This window comes from Pleurodeles waltl, chromosome 3_1, assembly GCF_031143425.1.
Source record: "Pleurodeles waltl isolate 20211129_DDA chromosome 3_1, aPleWal1.hap1.20221129, whole genome shotgun sequence".
Lineage (NCBI taxonomy): Eukaryota > Metazoa > Chordata > Amphibia > Caudata > Salamandridae > Pleurodeles > Pleurodeles waltl.
In genome coordinates this window covers 624,374,082-624,392,850 of record NC_090440.1, presented here as the reverse complement: position 1 = coordinate 624,392,850, position 18,769 = coordinate 624,374,082, and the positions used below count along the sequence as shown (strand labels likewise).

At 41.5% G+C, this 18,769-nt stretch overlaps 1 protein-coding gene across 12 annotated transcripts in view; it reads right to left on the bottom strand.

The window, feature by feature from the left end:
• TSPAN4 (tetraspanin 4) overlaps window positions 1-18,769 on the bottom strand; it is a 2,368,794-nt gene that overhangs the window by 238,108 nt on the left and 2,111,917 nt on the right. For all 12 annotated transcript variants that reach the window (XM_069223123.1, XM_069223119.1, XM_069223121.1 and 9 more), the window contains one exon: window positions 10,888-10,962. In XM_069223123.1, coding sequence (XP_069079224.1) covers window positions 10,888-10,962 — 75 coding nt within the window. The remainder of the gene's footprint in view (window positions 1-10,887; window positions 10,963-18,769) is intronic.

Genomic DNA, 18,769 nt, shown 5'->3' with positions numbered 1-18,769 from the left:
AGAAAACATATATTTATGACAGAGAGGATAATGAAAGTGTAGAAGAGGCGCTAAAACAAATCTTCAGTGAAAACAAACATTTTCCACTGTACAAGGTGGCAATGTGCATTTATTTTTGGGATCTTCTGAAGCGCAGCTGTCACTCCCTAGGCCTGTCCTGGCAGTAGACATCATTGTTCCAGCATTACATGTTGGAGTACAGGTTCAAGTGTATGTTGCAGAGCTCCTTATTTAACTTGCAGGGCACACATTCCTTTTCGAGTAAAATAGCCTAGAGGACTGCTGCAGTCAAATTCCTATAAGCTGTAAGGCAGATCTTTTAACCCTGGCAGATTTCAACAAACTGGCCTCAGTCAAGTATGGTTTATGCATAATGCCTGAAGTGCATGCTGAAAAATCTGTAAATATTTTCTGGGAACCCAGACATTGGCGACGGGTAGTAAGGTGAATATAGGATGAAGTAAGAAAGGGATGGTATCATAAGGTGCACAGTCAATGACAGTATGTTCCCTGTTAGTATCTATGTTTTACTGTTGGTCACAAACTTCCTACATTTTGAGATGGCGTAAAGGATGAAGGTATCTATTGCAGACATATCTGTACTCAACATGGTGGTGAGACACCTGTGATGGTTAACACACTTGCCATGGACATCTGTGCGTTTAATCTTTTGTCCCACATTCGACTCATCAAACTTGCTTAATGTATTAACATGCCTGCTGCAGACATTGCATCTACCCTGTACGGCACAGGTTTCTAATTTATGCTGCTTTGTGCTCAATCAGCCTTATCCTAACTCTGATATCAGATACAAGTGGGATTTGCACCCAATTTCAGATGGCACTTTGTACCTGCATGTGGAACACAGTGCATGAAGGTGAATACTGAATAGATGTATCACTCTGTAACACCGAAAAGTGTAATGGGGTGCGAAAACAGAAGCAAGTGATAGCACTGCCATGGTGTCTGCACACTATGTCATGCTCTTCTAAGACCATGCTTGAGGACCATGTTTTCTTCCTCCCTCATTCGGCCAGCTTTGTCATCAGCTTTCACAACAGCAGAATCGAAGGGGGCGCATGTTATGAGTAGGCAGCTACTAAATGTGGTGTATAGCATCGACTATGGCCTCTAGTCACATGTTGGCATAAACATGAGGACCAGTACCTTCTTATGTATATTTCTGTATGCGTTTGATGTGCATGGGAAACCCTGTATTTGGGGGTGGGAGGGAGTAGGAGGCCAACTGGGACATTGTATCCAGCATGGTATCTAGGCATTGTTGGAACCTCCAGACTGGGTTCATGGCTTTGACCGCCCATGGGGTCACCCGAATAGCTTTATCGTTCTGGCCATTAATAATGGCATATTAGGTGAGGATTAAGGGTGTACCATTTGTCTCTGCTGTACTGTTCATCCAGTTCATGATGAAGTGCAAAGAGAAATGTAGCCGCAAAGGCTCACGGGCTATACAGAAAGGCTGTGACTGGGGCTACTGCCTCTCATATACACCTGGAGTCCATATTATGAGGCTAGAACCATCTTGAGGTATTACCTATTTCCTCAATGTGCCTCGTACCCTCCCAGGATTCATCCACAAATGATCCGGTGACTGAGTTAAAAGGAAAACATACAAGACAGCCAATCTTTATACCACATGCAGAGTTAAATACTGATCAAAACTAATGCTGATATAACAGTGGTATGAGAGGGTCCTGTGACCAGATCTACTTCATGGTGTCAGAGAACAAAGGCATGACCTTGTACCAATATGCAGATCAATTAATGCAAAGCTCCCTTATGTGTGAAAACTTTAAAGAGGCATGTTTATTTTAAATCAACAACTAATTTCCTTAACTCGTTTACGTCTACATTTCCACAAATCATACTGCTACTGTCCTAATCTTACTAACCTCGCATAATACTTATTCCCTACACCTATGACAACCTGCAGTCTCCTCATCTCTTTGTTCACTCTTACTCCTTCCCTTCAATTCTTATCCCCTACTTTTTCCCCCTAAAATCCACATCCAACTCCGCCTGCCCTGTTCCCATTACTCTAGTGTCTCTACCCACCGATACCTACAACACTTACCCTACATCTACTAAACTAGTCACTTCTCACCGACGCCTGCTGCTCGAGTATCACTCATCAAAACTGCTGCTCTCAAGTGAGGTTTGAAGGCTACAAATATCAACAAACATACATCAGCTAAACTCCCTACCTCTCCGAAGCTCCTCTTCCCCTCTGCTTCATCCCTTTTCTTTCAAAAGAGAACAGAGGTGTTTGCAATTTATCAGGCGGGATACACTGACCACATATGCAGATAAACATTCAAGTTGACAAGAATATCCCCTGATGTTGTAATTCTACATTCTGGTTTGGACAAGACAAGTACTAAGCCCAGACCAGACACAGGTATAACACATGTCCTATTGTACCAAAGATACCAGAAAATAACAGACACTAAGATGAACACCAACGAAAACACACACTGGGCATCACCAAACAGCAAAAACTACACCAATACATCATTGCACAAAACACAGATGAAGACCCAATACAGGAGAATACATCTAAACATTGAATAACTAAGTAAAACAGTGGGGGCATTTCATATTTAGGCATTGGCCATAACTCACCAGCGGCTCGACTACTTACAAAATCCCCCATCCGAAAAGAAGGATGCCTAGGCCTGCCACTCAAACTTCTAATACAAAGCAACACATTTGTTGTACTCAAATCATCACTCAATCCAATCACATTCATCATTCCATTCACATTCATTTGTTCAACATTCTCTCACATGTTGCCGAAAAACTCTTTGTAAGACATAAAGGCCCAACTTCTACACCCTTCTCCTTCCTGTGCTTCTTTGTCACTTTTTGATAAAGCACAACATGCTTCAAATTTCAACGCTGTTGTTGGAGTGCAAACCTTACTAATAAAAATGGTGACATTAACATATAGTGTGAAATAACATATAATAAACGGTTGCTTGAAAATTGTGTATTAATGAATACAATTGTGTAGCTGTTATGGTGGACACCATAAACATGTATAATTTTGAAAAATAACTGTCTAATAAAAATGTATTTGTTTATTCATAATTAAATGTACTGAAAGATGAATATTAATATATACTCAAATGATTACCAGTTTAGATATTATGTAATGTTTTATTCTTCATGTTTTAGCACTGGTTTTCAAAAGGCCTCCTGTTTTAGTAATTCTACAGAGGCAATGTTTTGAAAGTTTTAACACTGCAAAATAATGTTTCTCTAAGCATCCTGTGTAACTCCTACACTGTGAAAATGTTATGTTCTTATGTTGTAACTTTTGTCTGTCTTCTTGGGATGAGATTATGTGTACCCAGGCACAATAGTCTTTGGTGCTCATGTATAACCTGCAACAATTGTATTATACTGCAGAAACTGCAACTGCAGTGAGAGATGTTGAGACAATTATGAATGGAGAAAATTAAAAAAAGATACTTCTGAAATGTGGAGATAAGCTAATTGACTGAACACTAAAACACCCCAAAGACTGACAAAAAGAAGCTTAGCTAGTTGCTTTCTAGGGTTTTAATACAATTATGTGTTGATTATGTCAGTGCAGTTATTCTTTTACTCTGGTAGTGTAATGAAGTGCTGTGTCTTTAGCTTTCTGTCATTGTCACTTCAGATGCATTAAGGCCAAACCTTACTGAACTGTTTCCCTGTTCATAATACTGATGCTGTACAATGAAGACCAGATGCTCAACTGGTTAAGACATTGCTGCTTGCTGAACCATTTAGGAGAGGTATAACCAAATGTGCATTTGTCTTTCTTTCAGATTTTTTCTCTCTCTAGAAAAAGCAAACCGCTATTTTAGTTGGCGCCCTAGCCCGAAGTTTTCCAAATTCATTTTTGTATTCTTTTCTTTTGCATGAAGCCCAAACATGCTTATCAAATCAGAATAATAGTTAAGGGTGCCAAAATCTAAATTCGATTGTTTCATATAATTTGATTGTAACTAATTCATCTGCGATAAATAAATGTATTTTGTTTCCATCATTAATCTGTTACTATCATCATTCTGCATGGTGGTTCTTGAATGTTTAATGTTAAACATTCTGTCTAGGTTAAGATTCTTTAGAAGCTTTGGTCAGCCTGTGTTATTCCTATATGTTTATCATTTGATCTTGTAATAGATTTACGTGATCTTAGCACTGTTAATCTAAAGGGCAATAAATGTTTGAACATTATTAAACTGGTGTGGTGTTTCATGGCCACATAGGTCATGGTGCGTATAAATTACTGACTACAATATTGAAAGTGATGTTAATTGATTTTATTTTATTGGTGTTGATTGTTAAGATGGTCTCTCACTCCTATCTGAGTCCAAAGATTGACGTTGACCACTAAGGGTAATTGATGGTTACCCTATACCGGTTGCCTTATAAATAAATTATCAAAAGAAATATAAAGCTGGACATGCCCACACTGTCCACTTTCACTCTGAATCTAATTTCCACACACTGAATTTACTTTAAACAGATTTTGAATTTACATAGTCTAGCATTCACATGCCCAGACATCTTTTTCACCCAATCACCTTTTTGAAGCTTTCATTCACCACTCAACCACCCTAGTGACTGGCCTTCATCTGCAGCTTTGCAACCACCTGGGATTAAATTTCGTACCAGGTGACCTGCACCACATTAGATTAAAGGGACTCTTCCTCAAAGAGTTAACAACCGTGGTCCAGTGAACCTATAACATATCTTTCAGCATTTCTTCTAGATTCATACCCAACTTCAATGCTAACTCCACTGCCCCTTTTAACAGCATATTCTCTATCTCCACCTTACCATTCCCCAAGGGATTAAAAAGGGTGGTGTGAATATGTTTAATTTCACACCTAAACATGAAGTGCCTCATTTCATCTGAAGGAAGCTGTGAACCATATATGTAACTAGAAAAAACAGGCATTCCTTCTCTACTAAAGACCTCTTTCAACAATTTCACAGTCAATTGAGTAGTAATTTTTGCATGAACACCTTCTCTATTCCGACAGAAGGAAATCTTTGATGTTCAGGGATGAAGTTGAAAAGCCTCATAAAATCAAGGAAACTCTTCTTCCAGTACACTCCACTATCCGTTATGTTTTGTTTCTCCACCTCCATACAAGCTTTACACTCAGAAACCCATCTACTGGTCTGATTATCAATCCCAGGTCACCAATAGCTCTCCTTCAGCCTCTTAAATGTCAGCGACTGCCCAAGATTCCCCTCATGAGCTAACACCATTACTTTTAATCTAACTCCTTGGGCGGGAGGGCTGGTGGGGGGACAAACTTCACACCTCTCATCACAACCAAGTCACTATACATGGATAGTTCATTCAACACACTGTTGTAGGGTTGGACCCCTTTGGGAAGGTTAATACTCTCCCTTTGTGATCCTTTATAAGAGACAAAAATGTTTCACCCTTCATCATGGCATCTCACCAATCTCCTTTAGATATATCCCCTAGCAAACTTCCACTGCATCCCCAACAATCGAAACAATTTCCTCTTTTTCCAATTCTGAAACCCTACTCTTCATATCTGGCAATCTAGATAGGCACACTGCCACTTTTTCCACCCAGAACGTATTTTATTGTATAGTCCAATGATTGCATGTTAGCTGACACTCTGGCTAGTCTAGTTGAACAATTGGTACCACCAGCTTTTAGCACCTTGAGCAAAGGTTTATGATCTGGTCTTAAAACCATGTGCTCTCCCCGTATATACTTGAAGTAGTTTGGGGCCAATGCAGCAGCCAATGCTTCTTGCTCAATTACAGAGTAGCTTCTATCTGATGTTGACAATGACGAGAAGCAAAGTCTTCTCAACATGGTCATGCATGTGAGAAAGAACTGCAGCTATGACCGCACCTCTGGTTTCCACAGCGATTATGGTCTTCAAACTCATATTAAATTAAATCAAAACGTCCTGGCAATTCCACCTTTCACATCTTTAAACTCTGAATTACAATGGTCTAGACAAGGTGTAAGGAAGAACAAGGAAATGAGTGGTCAGTTTGCGCAAGTATTCTTAAATACCAACTATTTACCTGGTGTGCATAACTGCAGTGTTGATTGCGTGCTTGGTCATTGTTGGTGAAATTGGGGATCTGAAGGTAGATGAGGAAGGTTTGTGAGAAGGTGTTTATGTAGTAACAGGTTGTATTAATCAGGAGGCTAAGTGCACTCAAGAAACTGGTAGAGACAAGGTTTTGTTTTAGGTAATTAGGGGCCAGATGTAGTAAGCTGTTTGCATGGTGCAAACTGCGATAATCGCAGTTTGCGCCATGCAAAAAGCCTTCTGCGATGCACATTCACAATTTGCGAGTCGCTACCGACTTGCAAATTGTGAATGCGACTCGCAAATAGGAAGGGGTGTTCCCTTCCTATTTGCGACTCGCATCGCAATGCAGAATTGCTTTGTGACTGCGAATGTGGTCGCAAAGCAATTCGCAGTTACCACCAGTGTCACACTGGTGGTAACTCATTCGCAAAAGGGAAGGGGTCCCCATGGGACCCCTTCCCCTTTGTGAATGTTGCCCAAAAGGTTTTTTCAGGGCAGGCAGTGGTCCAAAGTACCACTGCCTGCTCTGAAAAAATGAAACCAAATGGTTTCGTTATTTTCTTTATTTTGAAACTCGTTTTCCTTTAAGGAAAACGGGCTGCAAAATAAAAATAAAAAACTGTTTTATTTAAAAAGCAGTCACAGACATGGAGGTCTGCTGACTTCAGCAGGCCACCATCCCTGAGAGTGCAGGGACTCACTATGGGGTCGCAAAATGCGACCCACCTCATTAATATTTATGAGGTGGGTCTTTGCGACCCCATAGCGAGTCGCAGACGGTGTCTGAGACACCGTTCTGCATCCGCATTTGCGATTCGGAAATTGCGAGTCGCACAGACTCGCAATTTCCGAATCGCAAATGCTGAAGTTGCTACATCTGGCCCTAGGAGTCTTGGTGTCCATGGCTTTCAAGGTAGACTTCTGACTGGGAACTTGAAGCCATAAAAGTTGATAAAGGATGGGATTTCTGTGATGGATGGGCATCTTTTCCAGGACACCAGGTTAGTAGTGTCAAGTACCTGTGCAAGAGGAGCATTGAACATGTTGGACATTAGGTGTGTTAACACCTTCCGGTGGCATGGTTTAGAACTTGAGGTGGAAGGAATCCCCAGGGAATGTGTTCAAAGTAGTAACAGTGATTGGTGCTCAAGCCCAGAGGCCCATCTATGTGTGAGAGATCACTGTTGGGCCTTCTGTGGCACAAGGTAGCCCTAGACTTTGTTGGGTCTTTTACTAGAGAGCAAAGCATGCCTTAACTATTGATACTTGTTGACCTGTTTTGTCAGTTGCACACAGTGAATAGTCACGGATGTTTGCACAATGACTGTCATTGATTTTTTTTAAAATGTGATTGACGCTGAAGGCTTTTCCAAATCATTTTTCACTAATAATGGTAATGAGTTAAGTTCATGAACAACTGAGTATTTCCCAAACAAGTGCATTATTTTTTACAATAGGTGTGCTCTCTATCGTCCTGAGACTAGTAGGGTGGTAGAGAGATTTCAAGAGAGAGAGTCTTTCAAAGGAGAAATAACTTTAGCCAAATCTGCAGGTTTAGATTGGAAGGAAGAACAATAAAACTGTGTGGTGATGTATTACCTTTCTTCCCATAAGATAAAAGGAAAAACTCCTTATGACTTTTTTTTGGGGTAGGAAACAAGATTGAAATCTGGTCCGAGGTTGGATCTGTTGGAGGAGGGGGTCACGTGATATGAATGATGATGTGCGACATCAAAATGAGTGATGGACTTAATCAAGAAGGAAGATGGATTAAGACAAACAGAAGTGTGTTTGGTGAAGGTGAAAGCTTCCACAGGGTTGTGTCAGACTCCACGTTAGCCAGACCTTTGAAAGTGGTCAAGTTGTTTCATAATGTCCTCTAATGGAAGGATATGAAATTTGAAAAGTGTGGTGCACTGAAGAAAACTTTCATGTGGAATTGATGGAGAATCATTTGTTTGGGAGCATGAATAACTTGTGAAAAACAGCACCTCTGGCTCTACTGCCCAAAAGGGTTGAACGCAAAGCGTCCTATCTAAGAGACTGTGGGCCTGATTTAGAGTTTGGTGGATGGGTTACTCCATCACAAACGTGACTGATAACCCGTCTGCCGTATTACGATCTCCATAGGTGATCGTAATACTCCAGACAGGATATCTGTCATGTTTGCAACGGAGTAACCCCCTCGGCCAAACTCCAAATCAGGCCCCATGTTTCATGCGTTATTAAGAACGCTTTGAGTGTTGACTAGGCCTAGCTTGCGCGTCATTCAAATCATTCTAAGATTATTTATTCCTATTGTACATATGTTATTTGGTCTGCCTGCGCCTCCGGACATTGTATCTCAATCACTCCTGCTGCCTGTGTTGGCTGTTGGAGGGAGGATGCAGGGTGTCTGTAACTCTGCTTTGAGGTTCCTGAGTGGAATGTGTGAGGGTCTGAAGGAATTGAGGATTCTGCTGAGACAGTAGCTGCTTCTTGGACAATGTGGAACCAGGAAATAAAGGTACATTAAGAGGACCGTTGTGCCCACGAGTCTGCCTGTTCTGCAGTGCCCATACAGATCTTCTGCCTGTTTTTTCAAGTGATTGGCCATATATTCGAGGAAACCAGGCACTTAATTTTATGACTCTCCATCTTTTTACCCATAGTCTAAAATCTGTTGGAGGATTAATCCCCACTTCTAATCCCTCTGCTTCCAACACCTATGATCAACATGGCCTCCAACTACAGGAAGGGGCGCATGAATTAGAACAAATTGATTTTTTCATACGTGGGGAGGTTTCTGAAGGCAGAATCACCAACAGTAGGTCACAGTCGAGCAGACAATGTGTCTCAGCCTTTAATGACCCCAGTATGGACTCTGATAGAAACATGTCATTGAGCAGAGGACATTTCTTGATGCATAAAATGCGGCAAAGCACAAAAGGGCATATTTTACAGCATCAATCAGAAGGCACATTACAGAGACTACACCGCAGCAATCAGGGATCTGTACCAAAACTGAAAGACAGGACATGCTGTGCACTGCTGCTGACTGATTAATGTTTATATTCGCCAGATGCTTTCCCAACAAAAATAATCTATCTAGGGAATGACCTGAAATATATTTATTTAAAAAGGCGTGACAAAGTCTGTCCTATTTTACAGCCAACATATATTTAAATGATGTTACTCTTAAAATCCTACAGAAATGATAGTTACCTTTACGGTCAACAACCACAGCTCTAGTGAAACTTTCAAATCAGAATATCAACCTAGGCAAGCAGAGAAAATAGTGAAAACATGTATTCTGTGCAAAATAAAGCACACACAACTGGTGTGCTGCCATACAAAGTTCCGTTTTTGTGTATTGGAGTGGGAAACAATAGGGTTTCTGTAGACGAGCTAGTGAGGGCTCTGATGTGTGTAACATTTACTATTAAGGTCATTTTACAGCAAGAAAATCAAGCAACAATTGTAAATATACAGTAGGACCTATCCCTGACACCAGATATCAGTAATTAAAAACAGTGCATTGATTTAGTTGCAGGCACCTCTCTACCTACCTACGAACCTACCTACATGGGTATTTATTGAGAACGATCCTGGCTGCTAAGCAGCCGGGCATGGCATTAGATACTGTTCAGAATTGTTTACAATGATGCACAATATTTGTGGGTGATGATTCCTATTGTGTAATATGGAAACCGACTCGCTGAGACGCCTGACTTCATAGCACTGTAGAATACATGAAGTAGCCTGATGCACAGTATTAGATGCCTACTGTCGAGGGCTAAGCCCCACCAAAACTGATCAGATGATCCAAAGCCCATTGTTTAGTCCAGATAAAACCTGTGGATCTTGCTAGTGTGAAATTTTTAGAGAGTTCTACAAACATCTGAGCGAAGATCTGAAAATAAAATCGGTAATTTCCTGACAGGAGTCTTAGTAAGAATGAAGGGTAATTGCAGAGGACCTGAGAAGATAGTATGGCCTTCACCAAAGGAGAGAGATAATAGCTCTCAAATTTTCCTACAATAACTTCATTTTCACTGTGGTAAGGAATTCGTTCCACAATGTCGCCAGTAATATTTCACTTTCGGCTTGGACTCAGATAAAAGAGCCCAGGCTGGCAAAATGATATTCAAACAAAAACATCACATGGCCCCTAACAGGGAGAAAAGCCCTTTCTGGTTGATAAATGCATATTTTCTATTTTATTTTAGTACGTTTGCTTTTGCTTTTTTCCTGTTCTTCTTTTTGGCTGTCCCTATGCCTATTTTTTGCTGTCATATATTTCTCTAAACATTTACTGTGCATTTCCTTTCCTCCATCCTTGCCTGCTTGCTGCTCAGTCTGTTTGCTCAAAAAACAGTTCCCCTGTCTCTTGTTGTACAGACTGTAGTTTGACGCTGTACTAATATTCATGCTGGCTTATTGCTCTTGATCTTGCTCAGCTTTTTAGTTGATCCTAAACTCTCCATGCCCTTTGATTTTTCTCTCTGTTGGATCTCTGTCCGTATGACTCAATGTACTGCTCTCTGCCAAGTGTGCCGTACTTCCCAGTCTGCCAGTGACAGTTGATGGTGCCTGGCTACTTCTTTTGCATTGCTCCGTTAGTCCAAAGACTACAGTAGTGACTGAGAGTGGTGTTTATCGACTGTGCACCAGGATGTGAATGTTGGATGGCGCCTCGCAGTGATTGGGAGATGCTACTGAAGGAGGCTGCAGCCCCTAGGGTTTAAAAGCCACATACCGTCAGCGATGATGAGAGTGGTGGTTCTGCCCTTACCTTGTCAGTGTAGGCAAAGAAGAGAATCACAAAGAGGAGCTCCAACACGAATATCACTAACAGCAGGATGAAGAACTGCCCGGCAGAAAAGAATGGTACAAAGGGAGAGAAACAAGAGAGATATTAGAGATTCTTCATTGCTGCATCACCAGCACATTGATGAACGGCAGTAGTACAGCATTTATGTAGCACACGGAGAACAAAATTGTATCTTAACTCTTTAGTAATAGGCATCATTATTATCCAACTTAATTGAACTCATTTAATCGGTGAACTCATTTAATCGACAAGAGGCAAATCTCCTGTGATTGCATGTGGGTACGTGAGCTGCAGGTTTCACCCAGATCTTCGCACTGATCTATCCTAGTCTTTACCTGAAGTCAGAGCTCCCCGTGAATCAGCCCTGCAGTCACAGTCCCTCTGCTCGAAGACTATTTGTCGGGTTTATGCTTTTTAGATAGAAGCAATTCATTAAAAAATACAATTCGAAGTGAACAAATTTGTCTTTCCAATTTCAACCATATCTAGTTGTGGCTGATTAGAAATGTTGAGAAAAGATGGAGTGTTTTCAGGATTATCAGTCTATGGTCAATTTCCGCATTGGTGACATATGAACAGGTTGCACCAAGCAAGTAATAACAGATTTGAAGTAATACTTGTACTGGAGTAAAGTGCCCACAGCTCTCTAGAGATAATTTAAATCAAGTTTACATTATGGTGGCTGACCCTCAGCATAAGGCTGGCCTTTCAACCCTTGCTTACTTTAGCCCTTTTTCAGTACTTTGCCGGTATTCTCCGATACAGCTGCTTACAATAGTATCACCAATCTAAAAGACTGCACCACAGAAGCCTTGTTTATTTTTTCAGTGAATTATAATATTTTGACACATTTTACCGTATGGTCATCCTGCATGTGACCTTCAGATGTGACATTTTTAGAAGTGGGTTGTAATATTTTGGTGGAAAAAGTAGGTATCAATACTAGTTAAGTTAACCTTGGCATGGGTGAGCATACTTTTTAAGAGCTGTTTTGGTCAATGTTGGGTTAAGATGGCAGTGAGGTGATTTTCAAAAGTTCTTGTGGTATGATCAAAACCAACATATTTTGTTTCTGTGCGAAACATAAAATAATTAACTTGTCACCTTTCCTTGTTTCCAAGAGCTGACAAGTGGAAACACTAATATGGTGACGTAAGATGTGTCTACCATGGTTTCAATGACCATGACCATGACCAGTCCTAGACTGAAGGGAGTTGAGTTGGAACTTGAGGCACTGCTCTTCATGAATATTTGTGCGAAGTTCTCGAAAATGTATCAGGTGAGACTTTCCATATGTGATGATTTTTAAACAAAAGATGGGTTCCATCAACTTAAATCAAAGGGTCCCAAGTCAGTACCTACCATGTGACTAATTATAAGAGGTTTATGCCCAATACATAATTGACTGGCATTTCCAAGAAGCAGTGTTTCTTTTTTTATGATGGATAAGAATTAGGTCGGTGAGATCTCGTTTAATTACAAACATTCTGCGCCTTGGCAGAGATTTTACCAGTGTGCCAAGTTATTTAATTAAAATGTTATCCACATACAAATCCTATTGTGGGAGCACTGGAAGAACGTGAATGAACAGAAAGGTTGTTGTTTGTTACACATAGTTTTGCACTTTTTGTTTAGCACAAAATGTGTCCTTACATCCAAAATGGACACAAGGATGCAATTTACACTAAAAAATAGTGTGAGGAGTCTGAACCACTATTTTGTGCAATTATGTTTACGGGCATTTTATGTGACTTCCTCAAAGGAAATTATTTTAGTTTCACCCAGGCCTATTAAGAAACCTTGGAAATTAGGCTATTTTTGAAAATAAAGTCTAGATATATTTTACACGTTGTATTGTAGTTGCACGCCCTAAAACCTGTTTCTGGGCAAGCACCAGTCCAATCAATATATTTGATAACAGTATTAGACTACATTTTAATGTCCTTTTATGTCATTGCTGGAAAATTACATTTTAACAACCACCTCAGGGCACATAAGTGGGTGGTAAGCCTGTTTGTGTTATGTGTGCTTTACTTTCTAATTTGTGCTGTTTCTTTATTTGTAATTTATGATATATCATTTGAGTACATTTTGAAACTGAGTTAAATTATGTTCCATAGCGAGATGCCTTATGTCATTTAGTGTGTAATAGTGATCTCTAGGAGGGGACTGGGTGTTTGTTGTGCTCAATTAGTGTGTTCCATAAGAAATAAACGTGTGTTCCTTTCTTGTTTTTGTGTTAGTAACCATGTGATATCAAACTGAATTTGATTGGTGTAGTCTGGGTAAGATAAGAATTAATGCTGCCAAAAATAATGTAATTGTTATCAGGCGATGCAATTTAAAAGATGGGGCTGCAACTGTCTTCATGCTCGGATTCCTTCTTTAATTAAATCATTAAGAAATGACAAATAATAGTGTTAACGTGAATGTGTTTGCTATTACTTTTATGTCAGAGCTGCACCAGGGATAGTTTCCTGCCTCAAACTTCAATGGTGTAAGTGATCCAGGAGCAGTGCTAAGAGGCAGCTTGAAGTGCTACACAACGTATGGTAACTATGATAAGGGCCTTTAGGGCTGGAATCCCTGCTGCACCACAGGTTTTACAGAATCCGAGTTTCTCCTTAGAGTATGAAAAGCAAGTGTATCGTTGGCAAAGAATACTGCCTCTGCCGTGGTATTAAGAGCAGCCTTGTATGTTGCTAGGCCCAGATTCACTACAGGTTTGCTCTGGGGTTATCAACATCACTCAACGTTCAATGCTGAAATGTTAAAGAATCAAAAGTTGACTTTGTGCAGCGCCAAAACTACTTTGCACCATGAACAGAGCTGATTCCCTGGTAATTCCAACGACGGAGTATGTCAAAGGTAAAAAAAGCCAAAACCTACTCGGTTTTGCAACAAAACTAGATAAACTAAAATAGCCTGACCCTGCTTTGCACCAAAACCTTACCCCTCATAAAACCAAGTACAAGCAAGAGGCCACGCGGTATATCTCATCCATATCTACACATAACGTGTACTTTGCACAAAAGCACATATTTCGTTTTACCCCTGTGTAACAGTCTTTGCATAGGATTTTATACCACAAGTACAAATGCCTTTGCACCATAGTCCAAGGCTGAGCTTTGTGCGCCACGGCTTTTTCCGAGCGCTAGCGCCATCAATAATATCAGTGGCAGGCAACTCTTTGTAAATCTGGTACAGCAGTGGTTCCCAACATTTTGTATTCTGTGAACCCCCAGGATATCAATCCTGGAACTCAGGGACCCCCACTGAATCATTATTAGAATCCGGAGACACCCCACTGAGTCATTACTAAAAGCTGGGGACCTAGTTTGTTAAAATTATAGAAAATTTTAAGCAGTTGTGGACCCCCTGAGGAGGCTTCGTAGACCTCCAGGGGTCCCCGGACCACAGGTTGGAAACCACTGTGGTACAGCAATATTGTTCATGCAATGTAGCGCTTACATTTTTGACACAGAGCTCCACTGCATTAATGGTTGAATGAACAACTATCATTTTGCGACTTGTACCAGTTTTATCCGACTGCATTGTCCGCAGAGAGAGTCACGGAGTTGGGTCAAAAGGCCCTTCTGATTGAATAACTTCTAATTATTATCTTAATTAAACTTCATATAACGAGATGTTCGAAAATGATAGGAGCTAAATGTATTTTTGCCAAGGAATGCATAACTATGTCAATGAAATACTCAGAACAAAAGGGGGGAAGATACATCCAATACTATGTGCTAGTATTGCTATCTGTACACCCTACTCTCTCTGAAATCAGTGATTGAGGGGCTTTCCTCAGAACAAGGGTTCTGGCAGAATGTGTGATCATATCCAGTTTCACAAAGGCGTGGCACTGGGTTCCCTTTCCACTGGTGTCAGAGGACTTCAGCTCTAGAACACTTTGTATAAAAGAGTATAGCAAGGAGACAGAGCAGGAGGCCAAGTAAAGACCTCGCTTTTCAGTTAGTCCTTTACACGGCCTTCAGTTCCTAATTTCTGGATGTTGGGATCTGATCCTTGTACTGGGCATGACGGCTCTTGGTGCCCTACAGTTGAACCCTTCGTGTAGATTAAATTGGCTAGAGGGGCTACTTGTTGCTCATGACTAGAGTGACACACTCTGTCTCCTAACTCTGGTGCAGAGGATCTCTGCATTGTTGGCAACCAAACATGGCACACAAGTAGAGATGGGCGGGGTACTTCCTTGAGCAGAAGACTGTAAATGCAGTCTGTTTTCTGTTTCTTTAGCTGACGTTTCTGTGCATATCTAGGAGGAATGGCTTAAGTTGGGGTGTTTTATTTCTGTTTTGGTGTGCTTCTCCTGCTGCTGATTTTAATTTAAAAAATAAAGAACATTTGTGCTTCTCGTTTGTCTTGAACCAGCGCTCGGGTGTCGCCACTCTGCCGTGGTGTCAATGCACTCACATGATTTAATTTTCCTTAATGCCATATGGAGGAAAAGATATCACATGACGAGAAGGAAAGCCATGAAAGGGTGAACCGAATAACATGCAAAATTGACTTAAACAAAGGAATTACAAAAATAAGAAGAAACCAGGTCAACTCTTTACACAACGACGATAAATGGCATACACTGATCAGAACATACACATATCTAGAAACAACAAGAAAAGTGTTAGACACACCCATGCCATAAAACTGAGTAAAACGGCGAGAGAACTCTTTGGCCACGTATTACAGGCCACACGTTGACTAAAGATGAGCAGGGAGTCCCTGTCTGTCATACAAGCACTACAGACACTAGAGATGACAAGAAGCTCCCTGGTACTTTAATACTCCCCCTTAAGACACGTGCAATAAAAGCAGTGCTCAATTTGTGCTTGTTGTTTCCGGTGCTGAGCACCAGCACTTATTTTTGAGGGCCGGGGCTTAGTCTTCTGCCTAAAGCATTTACTGAGAGCAAAAGACACGTTTGGGAAAGACAGAGGAAAACAAAAAAGAAAAAGCGTCACAAAGGGAGAATGCAGAAAGCTGCAGCTGGGAGCTGAAGGGGCAGGGAGTGGTTTTAAATGGATTGAAGAGGCCCGAGATGGCTTCGGGATTACGCTGCCTCAGTATTCCGTGTTCGCACATTAAATTGCAGCAGCAGCCACATGTTTAAGAGAAGGGCTTTGGGCACCGGCACCTTTTTATTTACAAATAAAGCACTGAATAAAAGGGAGATATCCGTCATGTAACAAACAGCACGAGGGCAAGGCGAATGAAAAGGAGCTCCAGTGATCTGGGGTTATAAAGAAACGAGAGGTATCCCCTGTCACAGGAACCGTGAAAAGGGGTAAAAAAAAGGTGTGGGGAGGGGGTTCTCTAATTTAATTGTTCCAATTATTTATTATCACAATAAAAACAATGCTGAAATGAAAACACACGTTTACAATTACGAGTTTCCCCTTGGAAGCTTGACAACCCCCACCAAAAGGTGTGACAGTCAATAGTCAGCACTCAACACAGAAGGTAAAGGGTTCTGATGTCTGGCTTTTAAATGAATCACTTGTATACCGCTGATAATTTGATAATTAGCCCTTGTAGTTAGGTGTTACGTCTTTCTACTCTCAGTTAGGTAATAAAAACATCAGTTATTTACGGAGCTTAGGGCCAGATGTAGCAAGCAGTTTTGCCTATTCTGTGTCTATGGGAAAATGTGTTCGTACATATGGCCCTTAGAAACTTCAGAAGCGCAGTATTTAGCGCTTTTTAAACAATTCTTGTTACGTCATCAAGTACTTCGGGCGACCCCGCTGCTTCCACTAGGTAGCGCAATTCGTTTAGATTTTATAGGGTCCATCAGGCACAGCAGGTGTTTTTTTGGGGGGAGGTGTGGGGGGTGGAACCCAGCACAGTTTACAGTAACGGAAGTCAGGCACGTGAAGCAGTGTCATGGGGCTTAAACTAACATAAGCCACACAGACACAAGAGACGCGCCCTGCCCTAGTGTACGTCATACCGCACTTACAGCCATAATACCTTCCGAAGGGCCATCAAACAAAGCGCTCCATGGTAATGCACTCTTATCACATTCACCACTGGCTTAAGCAGCTTTCAAATTAAGGGTCTTGAAGGGCCGGTAACAGCATCTGCGTGAGGTGACTTGTGGCCGATGTCAAAGCCAGTGGGTTGCGGCTCACGGGAAGACCTTACTGATACAAAAAGGACGGGGGATGGGGGGGGGAGTTGTACACTTATGCTCCGTAGTGTTCTAAACTAGTTAGCTTCTTCACCAGTGCAAGAGGGTGTCGTGCTCACAGCTTTTTACCGTAAACCAAAACATGTGGGTAGGGAAGGCGTGAGGGAGTGATAAGTGATCTCTTTTAAGGCAGCGGTTTTCAAAAGCTCCTCAAAGGTCTGCAGCAACTAAAGCCCCCAGGGTCGATGAGCAGATCGAAGATCCCCCACATTTGTGAGTGGTACAGGCTCCGCTCCGTCTAGAGCAGAGCCTCCTGACCTTGTGCAGGTTTCTGTCAGGAACCGGTCTTGGCAACGAGCTGTCACAGGCTAGTGGTGTGCCAGGGTAGAAACTGCGATTGGAACTGGGAAGTGGCAATACATGCTGGTTTACTGCTCCTAATTAGAATGTATTTATTTATGTATTTATTTTTAAAGGACTAGCTTCCCCGGAAGGTGCTGCACTCCAAAAACAGGCGAGACCTTGTAGGAAAAAATAATAGGAAAGGTAGAACAAACAGAGGTCAACAAAACGGTAAGGCTTCAGTGTGCGTCTGAACTAAGCATGGACCACAGGCCAATTAATTCAGCTATAAGAGCATTCCATACCTTAGACAGTCCTTACTTTGAGCTGGTGGTTTCAGGTGGGGCCCACCAGCACTTAACTTTTGTTTCCAGCACTTATTTTCCCTCATCAGACTTTGACCCAATACAGAAGAGAGAAAAACAAAGAAAGAAAGAGGAAGAGATATGCAGAAAACCAGTGACAAAGAGAGAACGCAGAAACAGCAGAAAACGTGCAGGGGTGAGACAGAGCAGCAGGGAGTGTCGGGTGATGGGTTAAAGATGGCTAAAGTGGACTCAAGATTGGGAAGCCTTGGTAATCAGCACCAGGACCTTCTGCAGCGCTGGCAGCAGCTTCCGAGCAAAAGTTCGGGCACCAGCAATTACCATTTGACAAACTGAGTACTGACCTTAGTTTCTTGGATATGTAAATTTCCACACCCACAAGCAAGTCCTTATAGACCTGGCATCTTTGGCGTGGTTTGCCCTGACTTTTTGCTTTCTGACCTCCTGTTTTGATTGTGTGCTGAACTTCATTTTTGCCGGCTTTAGGACTCTATGCATTTTTTCACTGCCAATCAGTGCTAAAGTTCATGTGCTCTATGTCTAAAACATGGTATGATTGGCTTCTCCATGATTGGCATATTTGATTTACTGGTAAGCCCCTAGTAAAATGCACTATGCATGCCCAGGGCCTGTAATTCAAATGCTACAAGTGGGCCTGCAGCACTGATTGTGCCACCCACTATCGTAGCCTTTCAAACATGTTCAAGGCCTGCCACTGTAGGGCCTGTGTGCACAGTTTGAACTGCCATCTCGAGCTTGCCTGTGTACCCACTTGCCAGGCCCAAAGATTCCTTTCTATAACATGTAAGTCACCCCTAAGGTAGGCCCTGGTTAGCCCTAACAGCAGGATGCAGTGTATTTAAAATAAATGGACACATACGTTTGAGTTTAACATTTCCAGATATTGAAAAGCTCTTAAATTTGTTTCTCGCTATTGCAAGGACTATATCTCCCGTAGGCTAATGTTGGGGTACCTTGAAATATCTTTTAAGTGTAATTTCCAATTCTGAAAAAAAAA